The 18,527-nt window shown below is 55.4% G+C and overlaps 1 protein-coding gene across 1 annotated transcript in view; it reads right to left on the minus strand.

Annotated features, from left to right (window-relative positions):
* Window positions 1–11,200: 11,200 nt before the first annotated feature.
* The window catches only part of Ubash3a (ubiquitin associated and SH3 domain containing A), a 30,775-nt gene continuing 23,448 nt past the window's right edge, over window positions 11,201–18,527 (minus strand). Inside the window, exons 11-14 of the mRNA XM_076868586.2 lie at window positions 15,101–15,245; window positions 14,408–14,514; window positions 13,580–13,689; window positions 11,201–11,347 (exon numbers count right to left, since the gene is read on the minus strand). Coding sequence (XP_076724701.2) covers window positions 11,201–11,347; window positions 13,580–13,689; window positions 14,408–14,514; window positions 15,101–15,245 — 509 coding nt within the window. The remainder of the gene's footprint in view (window positions 11,348–13,579; window positions 13,690–14,407; window positions 14,515–15,100; window positions 15,246–18,527) is intronic.

Consider the following 18,527-nt stretch of genomic DNA (forward strand, 5'->3'; position numbering starts at 1 on the left):
GAAGTTCATCCCGACCCTCACGGGGACTTTGGGGGGCTCAGGACGGCGGTGGAGAAGGAACTGCGCAGGCGGTGCACGCGGCAAGAGGCCCAGACTGAGAAGTGGAGCCTGAGGACTGGTTGGATGGTTGTCACCTCACAGTGACACTTCCACAGGTGAATGGGCAAAGAGCATGGTTTCTTGAGATGGAACCGACTTCTGGGAGGATGCTGTGATCAAGGTGATGTGGTTGAGGATTTAGAATAGTGCACCCTCGGGGTTGGAAGAGCAGATTGCCAATGTCCTAGTGTGGGCACGGTGCTGTCCCCAGCCTCCCACGCTACAGGAGACCTGTCCTGAAAGGAAGAGCCAATGCATGCAGTGGACCTCAGCGCTTCTTGTGCTGAGTAACTTCCAGGCCGTCCAGCTTTCTGCAGCTGCCCCCGGTGTCAGTCGGGCACCATCAACACTGAGGCAAGACCCTCTACCAGCAGGACGATGCGACTCCCGAGAGGCTCAGGTGACTATTAGCATGCTTTAGCAATAAAGAATCTTTAATAACAGTCTACAGATATTTTGGACCATGCTATTGTACACTTGCTTATTTGATGGACGAAAAACCACAACTTTTATATGCACTGGAAAACCAAGTATATCAAGGTGACGTGCTTGACTGTGATCTCTTTGTTTTGGTTTGGAACTGAACCCATGGCGTCATGAGGTGTGCCTGTGTGGTCGACCTGTGGTGAGCAGGTGATCCTGGTGATGACTGGGGCCCAAGTTCAGGCCCTGCAGTCATGTTGGAGAAAAAGATTTTCCTAACCTGCCATTGCTTCTGGATTTATTAGGCTGTGCAGCACAGAAGAGGCACTTCTCTCCCGTGAAGCACCACCGTCTTAGATAGGCGCTAAGTAGCGGGGCTTCAGATGGTGACCAGATTGCACTGGGGTCTCCTCTGAGATGTCAATGTGGACTTGGCCTCAAGGTATCAGGCCAGGACTAGCTGTGCCCAGAAGGACACCTTTTGGCCAGAGGTGGCTTCTTCATCTTGGCTTCTGGTCCTTTTGCCAGATTAATCCTAGAAAACATCATTACAGTTTTTCAGTGTTTTTTAAAAAAAATTTGGTGATTTATGTAATTTTAAATTTATAAGTTATAAAAATAGTAAGAGAAACTCCTATATATACTCCTTACCCAGATAGAAATTATCTGCATCAGGCCCTGTTTGCTTTATTTTGTAAGTTTATTTTCATTTTTATTTAATAATTTTTATTGGTGCATTATAATAAGACATAATAGTGGGATTCATTGTGACATGTTTGTATAAGCATGAAATGTAATTTGGTCAATTTCCATTTGTTTTATTTTCTCTGGAAGAGAGAGGAGTGTGCAGACAGAATGTACTGTGTGTGTGTGTGTTACAGATAGACTGTTTTTTGCCATCATTGCCTAAGTATCTCAGTGCGTGTCTTATGACAACAAGAATCCCATCATACCAGAGTTAACAAAACTAAGAGATTCCATGTCAGTGTGATTTCACAGAATTTTCCTAATCCACATAACTCACAGGTATGTTCACATTAACTGTCCCCAAGTGTCCTTTTTAACTAATGGCATTGGGCCTCTATTCCTGTGCTTCTCTGGTATTTGCATAGCTTCCCTTGTGAAATGTCTGGTCACATCTTTTCCCAGTTTTTCTGGGGCTCTCTTTTATTTTTGAATGGACAGTTCTTTGCCCATTCTGCCCTTCATCAGCATGGGATCTCTCTGGCCTGTGGCCTGTTTGTTTTTGACCGTGGCTTGATGAGACTCAGAGCTTTGACATTTTGAGGACTCTAATCTGGGTGAGTCCCATCATGGACTGGAGACTCTCCGGCTCTGGCTGTGTCTGTCCCTGGCACTCGGCTCACCTTCCCGCTGCGGGGTCTCCAGGAGTGCCTGCTGGGCTCTGCTGCCAGCCTGGGGGCCAGTGTCCTTGGGGACCCCCAGACTGGCACCTGACCTTTCTCCTCCCCTGGCTATGCTGGCCTGGCCCACAGTGAGTGCTCTGCCTGACCCCTGACCCTGACGCCCTGCCTCACACCCCTCCCCTCCACAAGGCCCTTCCCCTCTGGCTGCTGGCAGTCCCTCCTCGTGTCCTGCCTCCTCTGCATACCATCTCCTAGTGCTCTCTGGTTTTCTTTTCTGTTGTGATTATTGACATGTATGAGTTGTAAACATCAACGAGCTGTGACATTTACCTACGTGCCCTGAGCACCCCTGGGTAAGATTCCTGGCTGGAGAAAGCCCAGGTCACGCTGGCCCTGCCTCAGCTCACAGCCCCAGGATCAAACACCGCCGCCAAGAGGGGCGTAACCTGCCACCACAAGGTCCTGGCCACACTGGAAGCTGATGTACTTCCTTAGATGAAGGACTGGGGCCTTGTCCAGGTGTCCAGTTCCAGCTCCTCTCAGGGCTGGGAGACCCACCTGGTGTCTCCCTTTCAATCCAACTTCTGTCTTTGCCCTCTATTCCTTACTGATTATTTTCAGACTTCTTGTTTTCCAGGTAGCTCACACCTCTGAGCAGGAATCTGCTCTACGGGGTGCTGGTAACCATGGCAATGATTTGTTTATTCTGTGTATGCCCTTTACCATGATTTGCAGTTCATTTATTCAGCGGGTATTTCCTGGAGGCCAACTGTGAATCAGGCACTGGGCTTGGGGCTGGGGTTGGAAGCCCTCCGAGTATTTATGACGTGAATCCTGTTTTATAGAGTTGGGAGTGAGATTGTGGCAGTCAGGCAGTGTTGGCCATATTTGCCAATGAACTGACCTTTTAAAGACTATTCCTGTTTAATGCTAGCGTCTTGCTGTCCCTGGGTGTCAGGAGAATGTACATTTTTGGTTTTTTTGCAGTGCTCTGTACATGCCAGGCGAGCCGTGTTCAGCCCCTCACGTCCATGCTGTGGACAAGCCCTCTTCCCGATCGCCAGATTTCCCACATGGTGGTACAGTAGATGAGGAGGGGAAGCGTTGAGTCTTGGAAAAGCTGCAGGAGTTGATGGAAATGGTCAGTGTTATGTTGGAGAACAGCTCAAGTCAAAATTAGGGTAAATAATTAGGTACATGATAGTCAACAAAGGAGCCTTCAGAGCAGAACAGTTCAGTTCAAAGGGTGGGGAAGAGCTCTTGGAAAAGTAAGAGTAAAATAAACGTTTGTAGCAATGACGCCCTTGATGGACCACTGTGAACGTCACGTAAGCCAGACGTGAAACCAAAGATGGCGCATCACGGTCTGTGCAACTGGTTAATTACGCTGGCCAAGAACACAGGACAGCGCCAGCCCACGGCCAGCTTGGGTCCGCTCTCCATTCACCTGGGGCCCGAGCGGTGGAGTGTGCACGGCTTACCCTTGTTAAACGGCCTGTGGCTAAACTAGCCCACGGTTATGGTTGTTGGTTTATCACGACAGACTCTAAGCCAAGGCCTACCTCTCACCATACCTTGAATCATGGTTTTGGTTTGAGCTTCATTTACTTGGGGTGCTCTGGACTCTTGTCTTCGGTTGAGGAGGAATTCCTGACAGGTTGATTTTGTAACTGTCCCTCGGCCGCCGTGCCCACTCTGAGGTGGAAGGTTCTGAAGGCTCTCCTTGCAGTCCAGCTCCGGCAGGGAAAGGAGGGCCTCTGAGAGCAGCAGAGCCGCGGGCCCTAGGGGCGGCCTCTGTGGACCTGTGTTCCATGTGAGCTGGCCACCTCGGGCTCAGGACACGGGGCAGCCAGGACTTCAAATTCTTCTTGGCAGTTTGGGCTTTTCCCTTTCAAGTTTGTGGGGTCCTGGGGAGAACAGGCAACAGGAAGTGAGGTCTCCTCCTGGGACAGGGGCATGCAGGGGGCTCCCTGGCTCCCCATCTTCAGCTTGCCATCCCTTTCCGCCAAATCTTCTTGGCACCCCTTTTTCCCCAGGGGCCCCCTTCCCTTGTGAGAGATCTAGCGGGGTCCATCTCTGGGTCAGACTGCCCCCTACACTGAGAGCCACTGTTGGCCGTCCACCCATCTGCCCCTGGCCAAAGGAGAAGAGGGCCACCCTCACGGCTGCTGGATGTTCAGAAGACAGCCAACTAGTCACGCCGGTTCTACTTTTTTTTTTTTTTTTTTAATAATCGAAAAAGTTTATTTCTTTAAAATTGTATTTGTTTCAAATTTAAAATCTGGGAAGGCCATTTTTACCACCTAAAGATTTTATAAACATGGACAGTGTAGTAAGTGTGTCATTTAAAAGGAGCATATTTTAAATGGCAAACGATGATACCACAGGCGTTCATCCAACTGTCAGGCAGTGAGACCCTCAGGCAGCCCGAGTCCAGGGTTAGGCTACCCCACGGTCCAGCAGTTACAGCGTAACTCCTGCATTCATGGGAGGGAGGTTCTGATGATCTGACAAGGGAAAACTGTCCCTAGATAATGCTCTTGGATGGATTTCAAAGGGTTCAACCACACGGGACAATGACCATTTCTGTCCCACTGGCCTTCTGCATGCACGACTGTGATCACCTCGTCTGAGAATCTCTGGTGGGTATTCATGAACGCTGACGCCACAGGAAGTTAGAAGAGGAAGGATCGCAGACAAGTCGTGCTGGGTCATGGTCACGGCTGCCATGCCCCAGGGAGAGCTCGCTTGGCTGAGGTTCAGAGGTCATTTTCCCTAGGTGCTCGTCTAACTCTGACCTGTAGCCGGGATGCAGAACAGGTGGCCGCCAAGTCAGCAAGGCTGTTACTGGACCCAAAGGGCACGAGGAGCCCTCCTAGCACACCTGAGCTCTTCATCCTCACTCACAGCTCAGCCCTGGGGTGGTGGCAGCACAAGATCCCCATGCTGGCTCTCAATGGATGTTCATAGCCTTACCCACTCAACGCGCACTCTGCATAACCAGAGCCCGCCATGGCGACCAGGCCTTGCCCTCCACCTGCACATGACCCTGTGCCTTCACCAAGGAGGGTTTGCACGCGGTGGTGCCTGTCTAGGGATGGGGGTGGCATCTGTGTGAAACGTTGCTGAGGTCCTCTGTTGTTCCTCCTAAACAACATACGGTAGCTACTGGTTTCATAGCATTACGTGGTATTGGCATTCTAAGTAACAGGGTCTTATAGCACAATAGTACTATACCACTTTATATAAGGCATTTGAGCAGGTGTAGATTTTGGAGTCTGAGGGGTGACTGTACAGCTATGAGGCACAGGATCGTCTTCCTGTCACACGTGTGTCTTGACTTCGAGCAATTCTGATATGAACTCCTGACGGTCGCCGTCGCAGGTCTGTTCTGGGCGCTGCATCTGGAATGACTTCCTCCGCAGGCCGTTCCCTGAGGCTGAGCGGACTGACTGGCAGGTATGGGGTGAGGCCTGGGATGGGTTTGCACAGGTTCTGGGGTGTTGCTGATTCTGCTTGGAGACCAAGGGTTTCCACTGATCCGTGGGGTCAAGACCCGGGAGGGTCAAGGTGCCAGGTCCAGGCATCAACTCTGCAGGTCAGCTGGCCACAGGTGCTCTCTGCATGTGACATGGTGTCATCACTGTGAATCTCAGGAGTGACCTGGGGACTGCTTGAGATAGTGCATCTCCACAGAGGAGGCCCACAAACGGTTACTGACCCCAGGTGATGAAACCCACTCAAATTCATTTTACTTACAGGTGATCCAGAACACAGCTGCTGAAAATATAGATTTATTTTAAAACAATTTCTTTACGATTTGGATTTTAAGAGCATGTAAAACAGAGTCCCTGAAGCTATTGAAAATTTTACTGTCTTTTAAAAATGTGATATGTTTTACATAAATGCCACCAAGTTATGAACTTTGACAAATTACTTAATATATCAACATCATGATGTGTGTTATAACTGGGCTTTATTAGTTTTATCACCGCAATAAGACAACTACTGAAATAATATTACAGGCAATGACACTCAGGGGTGATTTTGTTGTTGGCTGGGACCACATTACAGAGTGGGGCTATGAACCAACACTCTGCTTGGAGTGGACTCTGGCAGGGACAGGGGTCGTTCAGAAGCCCGGCATGGTCACTCACATTGCGGCAGGGTCTGCGTGTGTTCGTAGGACAGGCACACAGTGAAGGGGTGTGGCCGATTGGAGAGGAAGGGGCTGGGGGCCCAGGGAATGTCCCCCTGGAGCTCACAGATTGAAACCTGGCTTCTGCTGCCACTGGAGCATCTGGCTCCTGTGTGGTGGGGCCTGGTGTTGTTCTCCGCCGATGCTCCAGTCGCTCAAAGAGGAGCAGCTCATTGCTGTGCTGCGAAGACAGGAGGAGGGTGCCACCATCGCTGCCTGGGTCTGGGGACTGCTGCTCTGGGCCTCACAGGCCTGTGTCGCTCTCTGCCTGGCCTGTTGCAGGTCACCTCTCTGGTCTCAGCCAGAGGCTCAGGGACTGCTGTGCCCCTTCCCGGCCTCTGTCTTGGGAGTGCCCTTCTCTTGGGCACCCTGTCCTGCAATTTCTAGCTGCTGCCTGCTCCCCGGGGCCTCTTTGTCCCTTTGAATTCATGAGACCTCGGGACTCTGTCCGGGCCTCTAACTGTGGTTTGGAAACTGCTTCCCTCAGAGACTGTGGTAAGCTCAGGACACCTGCTTCCCCTCTCGCCTGTCCAGCACCAGGAAATGCTTCTTCCATCCGGTCCGTCCAGTTCAGACAGCTCCGCGGCAGGCAGGGGAGACTCCCGTTTCCTTCTCTATAGTGGCCGCTGCCCTCCCCGCCTGGCCTCCACCCTGACGCTGCTGGACCCCGCTGCCCCCTTGCACTAATCCCACCTCCAACATGGCACTGGCTCCTCTTACCTCACAGGGCGTCAAAAGCAAAGACAGACAGGATTTGAGAAGAGAGCAAAGCATTCTGTAGAAGCTGTTATTTGGCCTCTGGCTCTCTTCAGGAGCCATATTTTGAATTTCTTTCTTTTTAAAAAAATATCCTGAATTTCTGATTACTACAGAATTATTGTCTTACCATTTTTTAAAAAAAAAATTTGTGTTGCTGGGATAGAGCCCAGGGCCTTGTGCATGCTAGACCCTGGAGCCATATCCCAGCCCTTCTTTTATCTCTTCATATGATTGTTTGCATCCAAGAACATAAAAAAAAAAATCCATCTTATCATCGTTCTTAAGTCCAGGTCCCACCGCCTGCTTTCTTCACAGAACACTGTACGGCGGGCGTTCTGTTGGAATCCCCTGACAGCTGCATCCCCTCTCCTAAGGCCAGGTGGAGGAGAGAACCCAGACTCGCTTAAGTGCTCTTCTGGGTGGTCCCAGCTGTCCAGTGAAGGGTGGAAGAGTCTCCAGTGCACACCGGTGGCTGCTGCAGCCTTCCGAGGCTGAGCTTGACTAATAGCTGTCCTAAGGAAGGGTGTGAACAGTCGTCCATTTCACAGACGAGAAAACAGATTTGGAGAGTTCAGAAACTCACCTGGGTCACAGAGGAGCTGCCAGACTGGGCTTGCCTCAGCGTTTTCTAGCTGAATGGCAGTACCCAGCCACGCGGCCAGATCTGACCCCTTCCTGAGCCTGCAAGTGACCTCTCCCCTGGTCCTGGTGCCCACAGCCCCACAGAGGTGCCCCAGCTCACATCCTGGTCCAGGCCCTGGCAGTCACCCTCAGCATTCTCTGGGGATGGTCCAGGCCCTGTGGACACTGAAGTCCTGGGGTGCCCCAGCCCCTGATGTGCAACAGCGTAGTATTTGCACATAACTCACTTTTCCTCTGTCTGCTCCAGATCACCCAGGGGACTCACAGGACCTTCACAAGTGTGACGCCGAGGGGATGGCACAGCTCCTTAGACACTTGCGCTGACCTCACACTGACCTTGTGCTGACCTGCACGGCCTGGGCACAGGTTTTCGGGGCTTATTACCGTGTCCTCTCTGTACTGTGCTAGCTCCCTGTGGCTGCACACAAGGACATAGGCAGGGAATGTATTGTCTCAGGTCCTGGAGGCCGAAAGCCAGGTCAAGGTGCCTCAGGGCTGGTTTCTTCTGATCCCTCTCTCCTTCCTTGCAGAGGCCCTCTCCGGTGTCTCCACAGGGTGGGCCCTCTCTGTGCTGTGTCCTATTTACTCTTCTTAGAAGGAGTGCAGCAGGGGGTGGGCCCACCCTGACAACCCATTCTTTAGACCCCCTGCAGCCAAGCACAGCGCTAGGTTTGGCCTTCAGGGGTCTGCCCCTAACTGAACTGGTCTCAGCAGCTCCTAGGGGCGACCGGGTTCCTCCCAGCCACTGTGGGGACCCTGGGGTGTCTCCAGCTTTCCAGCTGTATGCTCATATGGTCACTTTCCTTTCCTTTGACCTCTGATCCCTGCAGAATTGTCTGCCCTATAATTTGGGGAGGGGACACAGCCATAGCGTGGGCCAACATGAATCCTACCTAAACATCTCAAATTTGGTTCTAAAATCAGACTTGCTTTGGTGCAAAAGCATAATGGCCTTTTCTTCTCAGGACAACAATTGCTGGGGTCCAGGCCTGGATTGGTGGCCTCAGGCCTGGCCTTGAGCTCTTTGTTGTCACAGGGTGCATCCTGGAGACCAGGCACTGGCTCTGCTGTCCAGCCAAGGCCAGCTCCACCTCCACCTCCATCTCCATCCACCTCTGCCTCCTCCTCCGGCTCTTCCTCTGGCTCCTTCTCCTCCAGTTTCTCCCCCACTTTCCGTCTTTCCAGAGCCAGGCAAGGGGTGGGCATATGATGTCACAAGTGTCTAAGAACCGGTCCCAGTCGCCCAGCCTCGGGGTGCCCACCCTGCCCAGGCTGGTGTCCTCCAGCGCACAGGTGCAGGAGTCAAGAGGAGAATGTGGGTGGTGACAGGCTGGTGTGTCCTTGGTGACCCGTCCATTCCCAGATGGTGCCAGCAGGGGTCACACGAGGCTCAGAAACACGGAGGGCTGACCCAGGAAGAGGATAGAGTGAAGCCTGCCAAGGAGCCTCCCCGCCATGCCCCTCATTAGGTCTTGGGGTGGAAACTTGCAGGGTGAAGCTGGCACAGGTGCCACCTCTGCCCCTCTCCAGCGCAGGCTGGCTCAGGACTCAGCTTTGTCACAAGTCATTCCTTCTGGAAGCCCAAAGTGACCGAACTTGGTCTGGCTAGACCACGTGGAAGATAAAGGAAAAGTGTTTCCTGCACACTGCACCCCGAGAGCTGGAACCCCAGCCGTCCCCTTCCCCTGGCAAACCAGGCCAGCAGCACCCACGCCAGGATCATCCCTGGAACCAGACAGGGACCGGGAATCCTAAGCCTCACCCTGGAGATGAGTCCAGGGACACAGTACAGGCCAGCCTGTGCTGGGACCGTGGCTTACGGGGCCCACTTGATATGCTCTGTGCCTGTGTCACTGCTAGTAGTGTGGCAGCAGGTCCAGGAAAGGCCCCCAGGGACGGCGGCTGTCCTCCACACCCTGCTGGAGGGAGGAGAGCTGTCCCAGAGCAGGGGCAGGATGGCTTCCCAGCAGGAGGGTCCCCTGCCTGCCCTCACAGGGAGCCCACTGTTTCCTGCCAGGACCTGCCGGGCGCCTGCGGGGTTGTAGAGTAGACCTGGGTGCACCACAGAGGGCTGCACTTGGGCCTTGCTCTCTGCTGCCATGGCAGCCCCAGACAGACGTCCTTATGTTTGGACGCAGAAAAAATAAGTCATTAGTAAAACAAAACGGGGCCAACGGGCGTAGGGTTCCCTCAGGAGAGCGCCTGATCAGACAGCGAGGCCGTGTGCAGGGTGCGGTGCTCCGACTGCGGGGGCATTTGCCGTCTGTGCCCTGTATCACTGCTCCTGGCTTGCCTGGGTGATGCAGGGGAAGGTGGAAGGGGCACACCGGCACTTCCCACGCGGCTGTTCATTCTGTCAAGGGCCGGAGCGGATCACCCAGCAGTCATGAAAGGGCCTCTGGGGAAGAACAGATTTGATTTTGACGTCATCACGGTGGGAGTGTTGTCTGCAGTTTAGGGACCCTGTGCATGGGCTGGGGGACAGGTGCGGGAGTGGGAGGACACTGATGGGGACACTCCATCCTCTGATCACCATCTTCTTCAAAGGCAAAGCCACCGTCGGGCTTATGGCACCACGGAGAAGGCTTCCCTCTTGATTCCCCAAGAGATAGAACGTGCTCTCCGGCTCTGCAAAGCCCCACCCGCTCTGCACTTGGTCAGAGCGGGAGAAACCGGAGACTAAGGAAGAGGGGCCTCGACCCCCCACTTGAGGCCCTGGTAGAGCGGCCTATGTGCTTGGAAGGACAGGGCCTGGCGGGTGAAGACCCGGAGATGCGCACATCCTGATTCCTGGGGCTGTGAGCAGTGGCCTTCCATGGTGAAACGTGTGGTTAAAGACCTTGAGAAGAGAGCGAGCCCAGGATTGTTGGGTCCCCGTGAGAGGGAGGAGGAGGTGCAAAGGCAGAGGCCAGGTGGCAGAGACTGGGGGGCGCTGTGCTGCTGGCCTTGGAGATGGAGGAGGCCCCTGTGCCAGGATGTGCAGGCACCTCTGGTGGCTGGAGGAGGCAGGAGATGTGACCCGCCTGAGTCCCCCAGGGGAGCAGGTATCAACCCTTTCCAGACGTTCTGACCTCCAGAACTGTAAGAGAGTAAGCGTGTGGTAAAAGTCGTGCTGCTTCCAGCCACCGCTGTGTCGGGGTCCTCTGTTGCAGCGGCAACAGAAAACTGACCGGGAAGGTGCTGGCACCCAGGGGCAGTCCCTGTACTGCTTGATTGACACTTAGACCTCTTTAGCTGGCGTGCACATGGACAGTGGTGGGAGTAGATGAAGGGAAATGGTGGGAGCTTGACCTCGAAGAGCACCTAAGATAAAGTGTGTGTGCGTGCGCGTGTGCGTGTGCGTGTGTGTGTGCACGTGTGTGCGTGTGTGTGAGTGTGCACGTGTGTGTGCGTGTGTGTGCACGTGTGTGTGCATGTGTGTGGCCTACAATTCCTGGACATGGGATGCCTGGCCCCCCTCCCTCCACCCCAGCAGCTCTGACGTCCCTGTGGCAGGTCTGGGTGTGTGCGCTGTAGTGTGACATCCTAACCTGGCTGGCTGCTCTGTGCCCTGATGGCGGATGGCCGAGGCAAGGTGAAAGCAAGCGGCGAGAATTCTGGAATATAAAAGTGCATGTTGTGCTTCGCGAGTCACCTCCGGCGAGGCTCAGGCACCTTTGTGGTGGCAGGATCACACAGTCTGCAGCCCGCAGGCCCTTCCTGGTGGACCGCCTCACTGGGCTCCGTGGCCCAGGATCCAGTTCCTCCAGTCGAAGGCCGAGTTAGACCCGTGCGTCAGCGTCTTCACGGGCGGGGTGGCCAGCTCCCACTTTCCCTCGGCTTTATTCTCTTCACAGAAGCACATTCCCAGGGAGGGGATCTGGAACAGAGGTTGGGCTCCGTGTTAACATTGATAGCAGCCTGCCAGTTCTGGGCTGGTCTTGACAGGCACTCCTGGGCTGTGGAGGGCCACCAAGGTCCCCGCTGCCTTAGACCAGTGCGGCGTCTGCCAGGGCAGTCCTCACCTGGGGCCGACTGACCCCCCAGGGACGCCTGGGGTCTGCTGAGCACCCTGGAAGGCAGTGGACCTGAGAAGTGTGGGGTCCAAATGTCCGCAGTCCGTGGGAGCCCTGGTTGGTCCCCCAGGGAGTGGGTTTCCCACAGCAGCACAAAAAGGGCATGTGGGGTTTCCAGGCTCAGGGAAAAGCGCCAGAGGAGCTCCCGGCACAGTTCCTTGTGGAACGAACGTGCTGGGTGGACAGGCCCCTGTGGCAGGCTTTACGTTTGTTGCATGTTTTGTTTTTCTTTATTTCCTTTCTCTTTCTAATATCTGGAAATTCTTTGATCAGACAAAATTTTACAAAAATCCCCTGAGGCAGGGGGATCTAAGTGGAGGCTGGTGTGGACTCAGGAGCGAGCCTCTCCTTTGGCTTAGGGATGGGGGTGGGGGTGGGCAACAGGAAGGTCCTGAGTGGGCAACAGGAAGGTCTTGGGTGTTCCGTTTGCAGCTGCCCCTTATTTGAAGGCCCGTCCTTTGGCAAAGCCCCTTGATGAAGTTCTGAGGAGCCTGGGCAAGTCTGGCTTATCTTGGGGGGTGCTGGGGTGGATGCCAGAGGCCAGCATAGGAAAGCCCCAGGATTTCAGGACTGGCCAAGGGTCCTGTGAGTGGGCAGGACCTTTGGCTGCAAGGACGAGTGGGTTTTGGAACGGTGTCAACTTGCAGTTCCGAGACTGTCTGGTGGGCAGTGCTGTCACCCTTGTTGGCTACATGGACAAAGAGGAGCCCGGGCCGGGGCTTGTGTGAGCGTGTGACTGCAGGAAGGGGGCAGGGTGAGGAGGGGTGCCTGAGAGCAGGTGGCAGGAGGCACACTGACATCTGCAGGGGCAAGAGCAACATTCGGGGGGCGCCGGGGCTGCCCTGGAGGATGCCCCAGGAAAACCTCTAGGGACGTCTCCCAGGTGGCGGGGGAGGGGTGGTGCTGAGCTGTCATATCTGGATAACGGTCAGCTGTCACCCAGGAACCTGGCGGCTCTGGAATACCTGGGCCATCGCTGGGAGACACCATCTTGGAGACACTGCCTTGGAAGCACATTTTTGCTCGGGTCTAGAGGAGGAGGGGACAGAGAGGGGATCTTCAGGTGTCTGAGGCCTGAGTGATGTCCCACAACCTGGAAGGCTCCGCACAGTGTGGACCCCTGACCTGGGGGGCTCTGTGCTTCCCTGGCAGGGAATGGGCTCCGACCACGTACTCCGAGCAGGCAGGTGCAGGTCTTGGTGTGCTGGGCCTGAGCGCCTGGCTGCTCTGCAGTCCCCGGCCCTTTAAGGACTGATTGACACCTTCCCGCCCATGCTCACACCTTACGGCAAACAAGTGTGACCACTGTGCCAGCCTAGTCTCATGGCTGTTTTGTGTGAAGGAACCGAGGGCAGGGACCCGCCTTCTATCCCAAGTAGGAGCCATGCTTCTGATTTACTTGATAAAAAAGTAAGGGCCACTGGGCAAGTCCAGCCCTGAGCAGCTCAACCAGGAAGCAGGGGTCCTGAGCTTGTCCCCCGCGACTCCTCTTGTCTGCTTGCTGCGTGATGTTCAGCAAGGTCACTCAAACTACCATTGTCCTCTGTACCTTTGTCTCCTGATTGTCATTAGGAATTGACACCATCTGGCCCAGCAGGGGGGCACAAGGTAGCTACCACAGCTCACGTTAGTTCTGCAGCTGGTGAGTCTGGAGACAAGTGGGGGAAGGTCCTTTTGGTCCCCCAGTGCTCCCTCCCGGGTTGGCAGTGGGCCCACAGTCGTCTCTCCCGCTCCAGACGGCTCACCCCTTACTGGGCTGTGTCTTCTACAGGTGGCGAGGAATTAGAACAGGAGCCGAAATTTTAAAATCCTGCTTCTTGTTCTTCACACTCTTGGCAGCAATGATCTCAAGTCTCAATGACAGTGATAAGGACAACAGGCCTGTCCATCACCCCAGCCAAGGTTGCTCTCTGCACAGGAGAGGTGGCACCTTCTCAGAGGCACGTGGGTCCTGTTGCCCAGAGAAGGGAGTGTGACAGCCTGTGCCTTCTGGCTGCTGGACTTAGTGGCCCACACAGTTGAGAACAGGCACTTACCTTCCTCACCAGCTGGGCGAAGTCCCCACAGTCTCGGGGTGGCAGCCCCAGGAGGGGCCGGGTGCAGGAGTCCAGCGCAGAGCCATGGCTCACAATTAGAATGATGCCCGCTGTGGAAAAAAGACACCTCACGGTCAGAGCAGGCGCAGAGCACCTTCTTGGATGAGTGTCCTCCCAGTAGCTGTGTGGCTGACCGAAGCTCAACCGCACTCACTATTCCGCCTCCCCTGGGTGCCGTCTTTTCCAGTGGGCATCACCCCTCTGCAGAGGGTCTGGAGGCACAGCACCTGTGCACCAACTGCAGGATGGAGTGGGGTGATCTGAGCCACCACCCTCTGGGGGTTGGCGGCCTGGGACAGTCAACCACAGGTGAGATATGGTGGTGGCTGCTGTCCCAGGACTGACCAGGTGGGGTGCTTTAAGGGATCAGCCAGTTTATCACTGTAAGGACTCGAGTGTCTGGAGGGAATCCATAGTTCCCCGGTTGAGTCTCCCTCAGGTGACGTGAGTGCCCCAGCCAGCTGTGGGGAGTGGGCTGTGGCCCACACACCCACCTGCCCGGCAGTTCCCTGGCTGCCTGGTTCCTAGAAGCTGACCTGAGTTCTTCGGACATGGGTGCTGGCCTGGGTCTGTCAGTTCCCAGCCCCAGCATTAGGGTCCCCGTCTAGGTCCCCGTCTAGGTCCCCGTTACTGTGGCGGTGGGGGTGGGTGCTCTGCTGGCTGGAGGACGGGAGCGGGGGAGTGGGGGTGCTAGTAATCCAGGAGTTGCCCATTTCCACCTCAGAGGGAGCCCCCCGAGGCGGCTCCCACGGAAGGTGGAGGACTCACCGTCCTGGGGGCAGGCGCTGAGGATCTGGTGCATGCTCACCGCACACCTGTTGACGTACTCCTCGTAGCTCTCAGCAGGCAGGAGGGAGCAGAGGGGAAAGGCAGGCCTGGAAGGAGAAGGAGGGTCTGGCTACCCTGTGGGCTCCTTTGCAGGGACTGGGGGTGTGCGCTGGGCCGGCTGGGGAGGAGAATGCTCTCCTCGTGGCCCTGCCTGGCAGGGCTCAGGGGCCTACAGTCAACAGAAGATGGCAGGGTCCTGCTCAGCTCTTGGGCTTGGGAGGGAGGGACCAGTATGTTCCCCTCCATCAGACTCAGGTCAGGCCTCCCGATGCCTCCCCTGCAAGGCCCTGACCTTTGGGCATCTGCATTGGTAAGACCCCCGTCCATGTCTGACCAGATTCCTCTACCCTGGCCCCTGAGGAGCCATCTGATCACCCTGGCTTGCCCTCACCCGGAGTCTTGGCAGGCAGGCTCAGCTGCTTTCCACCACTGCCCACCTGCTCCTGGGCCACAGATCCCCGCCGGCCCTGGCCGCGCTCAGAGCTGGGCCCCACCCCTCTCCCCCACTGCTCAGCACCACCACAAAGGTCCCTCTTGAACATGGTCTCCCTTGCCATCTTTCACCAGGGTTCTGACAACCCTTTCTTCAACAAGAGCTGGGGAAAGAGGAGCAGAGAGCCTGGGAAGGCCCACCTGTAGTCGGGGTCGACGTTGAAGCTCGCCTCCTTCAGCTCTTCCCGGGTCATGAAGGCCGGGGTGCTCTTGCTGGCCTCCCATTTCATCCACTCGAAGATCCCGGGCTCCACTCTTATCTTCATTTTTTTCTCCAGCTTGAGTTCTGGATTCAACAGAGAACAAGTGTCTGTCCTGGGCAGCGTCCACTTTGGCCTGAGCAGATAGGCCTCTTCCCCACTGGGGCTGACTTTCATGCAGATCTAGAAATACCTTTCAAAGATGTGATTCTTTTTCTTGGTAAATATTGATTCACTCAGTTGGGCTGTTTCTGAAACCCAAACTGCCAGGCGATAGAGGTACCAGGGGGTGAGGACTTTCTGTCTGGAAGGGACAGCCTACCTGGAAGGCTGCAGGCTGACTTGACCCCAGGAGGACTGGCAGCCAAGCCACCATGGCAGGCCTCGCCCTCTGGTGGAGGTCAGGAGGGTGCATGAGGACTCTGCTGGTCCAGCCGTCGGTAGGGAGTGTGGCCCCCTGGGGAATGTCAGCGATGAGGCACTGTCCTGATGGACACGGGGCCCCGACTGGGCAAGTGGTGAAGGACAGAAGGGGACTGCTCTGGAATGCTCTGGCTCCTTGCAACTCACCTTTTATGTCTTGACTAAAAGACCTGTCAAGGAAGGCCGTCCCTTTTGGCAGGGGGATAAAAGACTTACTGCTTTTATTTGAAATGGGGAAGGTGTCATTAATGCAAGTGTTGGAGATTAAACTAGTTCCAAAATGTGACCAGATTCACGGGACGGGCTCCCACACCAGGCACTTCTAGGAAGGGGCTGGACCCAGGCTCCTGCGTCCTCCCTGGTCATTGCTAAGGGGATCACAGGAGGAGTCTCTGGGAGCTTCCAGGGCCTGGCCAGCAGCTCCCCTGTGGAGGACGCCTCCTGGCCCATCTGGACACTCATGGACGAGGAATTGACGTAAAGCTTAGCATGTTTGGATCTGCCTGGAAAACAGGTGGATCGCGTTTGGGATTTATGGGGAGGGCTGGGTTGCTTGTTTTCTGAGCTAACGAAGGATTTATAAGCCTGTGTCCTTTACACAGCCGTGACAGTGAGGATCTTCTGTGACCAGAGTAGAAGCCAAAGATCACGTTAAAGATACAGACATTGCCATTGTCCAATAACAGTTTTGAGAACTTTTTGTTGCTCACGCCAGAGACCCAAGTAACAGAAGTCAAAAGAATATCCACAAAATATGGAGTAAATATGCTCATAATCTGGAAACATAAGTGACAACATGGACAAAATCCCAAAAAGATTTTTAAAGTGCTCAGGGTTTTTTTGCCCATGAAGACTGGACAAAAGAATGTTTTTATGCTTCTGTTCATACGTCATTGCTGTGATGGGAGGTTGGGAGGGAAGAGGAGGGCCAGGTCACCACCGGAGAAGGGCCTGAGGGTGGGCCACAAAAGCCCAGGTGCCAGGCCAGGGGCGTCTGGCGGGTCATAGGCCCTGGGCGTCTCACACCAGCTCTCCCGGGGGCGTCTGCAGAGTGGAAGTTAAACCAGTTTTGAAAGATGGTGGAAAATTGCATCTTAGGCAACCACAAACGAAGCTCTATAAATGGGAGGAAGTGAGAGGCTTGGAGCAGGGACAGAGAGGGAAACTGAGGCCAAGCTGTCACCTTGTATCACACACTGCCCGTTCCTCGCTTTGTTCCCTCTTACTGTCATCGTTCAGTCAGTAATAAGCACACTGGTCCTAGGCAACCCAGGGATGTGTTATTTCCTATGTGTTTTGCTTTATTCCGTCATAGTCATTAAGGGTCACCCCAACCTGAAAGCTACAACAAATGTGGCCTAGAAGCAATTGTGCGGGCGTTGAAAGAACTGGCGTTGGTGTTTGTACTCCTGCTGTCCTTGTCCCTCCAGCAGAGGGCGGCACTGAGCGGTCACTTCTCATTTCTCCTTCCCTTCTGGGTGGGTGGTGAGAGAAACAAGGAGAGCCCACCACCGTGGGGCCCTTATCACCTGGTGGAATCATTTCTCTGAAAAAGCAGCTGTTCTCTTCTTGCCTGTCGCCCAGTACTGTAGTCCATGCTCTGCTGCTGAAGGAGACGCCGAGGTGTGTGCGCATGTGTGTATGTGCTCATGTGTGTGGGGTTGTGTGTGTGTGCTGTGGGTCCGTGTGTGGTGTGTGCACGCGTGCTCTGTGTGTGCAAGAGTCTGCACACGTGTTGGTGGGGAGGGATGAGGGGCCTTGGCAGGCCTGTCCCACCCTGGGTGCAGCCATGCCGTGCACTAGGCCACCAGGCAGCCAGGCACTGGGGACTACCGGGCGCTGCCCAGGTTTGCCGTAAAAGGCTGACTTGGTCCTTTTATCCTACTCAGCACCATTAGCTGAGAAACCGAGGGAGAGGCGCCCTGCAGTCACATTGGAACCCCCGCACCAGCTGAGGTACCCGCATTTCTATCTCAGAGACCTGAAACGCCGAGTGGGGCTCGAGGTCCAATGTCACTAGGGGGTGGGATGACAAGGGAGCAGGGAGGGTTCCCAGGTGGGAGGCAGACGGAGGCTTCTCGGGGCCACAAAATAGTCCATGAGAGCCTGGGAAGGGGTGGATGGTGCCAGGGGCCCAAGCTGGTCCTGAAGGTGGTCAGCCACCACTGGCTGGGACTTCTGACCATGCAGGAGCTGGATGGTCCCTGCGGAGCTGCCCACACAGGACAGGATGGGGAGAAGGCACAGGAGTGGGGCTGGTGCACCTGTCCAGTCCACCCATCATCCTTCCGACAGCTCCTCCTGACCATCCGCACGCAGTCACCGCTTCTGCCTCGGACACCCTGTAGGCACAGCCTCCTGCTGCTCCCTCGCTCCCCCAGGACTTGGTTCCCATGAGCTCCCTGCCCTTCTCCTTCCACCCACCTGCCCAGCCCCGTCTCCCTGCCGGAGCCCGCCTGGACCCCGCAGCCTCATCACCCTGCACACACTGTCCCCGATCCACACTCCCTCACTGCCTTGCCCTCACTGTCACCCCAGCCTTTGTTAGCTCCAGCTGGAGGGGATCCCGGGCCCACCCAATGCTCCATGGAAACTCATGCCCGCAACTGTGCTGCCCTGGTCATTCTGCTATCCCAGCCCATGTGTGGCCCCGCTCCTTGACAGCTCTGCAAGCTTCTGACGGTCCCTCCCCTGGCTTGCTGTCCATGGTGACCTGACTTCCTGTGTTTCTGAGACTTGGAGCAAGCTCTTCCCCCACGTGGGCCCACCTGCTGTGTCTGTGCCTTGCCTTCTTCCTGCCCCTGTGTCCTGGCGCACCAGTCCCTGCCTGGGGAACTAGGTCACATCCCTCCTCCCACCCAGGAGGAGCAGGCGGGGTGCAGACTGGGGAGCAGAACCCAGGCCTCCTAATGGGCTGCCATCTCTGGGCAGGAAATTCTTCCTCT

Source organism: Callospermophilus lateralis, chromosome 10 (genome assembly GCF_048772815.1).
Source record: "Callospermophilus lateralis isolate mCalLat2 chromosome 10, mCalLat2.hap1, whole genome shotgun sequence".
NCBI classification, from domain to species: Eukaryota; Metazoa; Chordata; class Mammalia; order Rodentia; family Sciuridae; genus Callospermophilus; species Callospermophilus lateralis.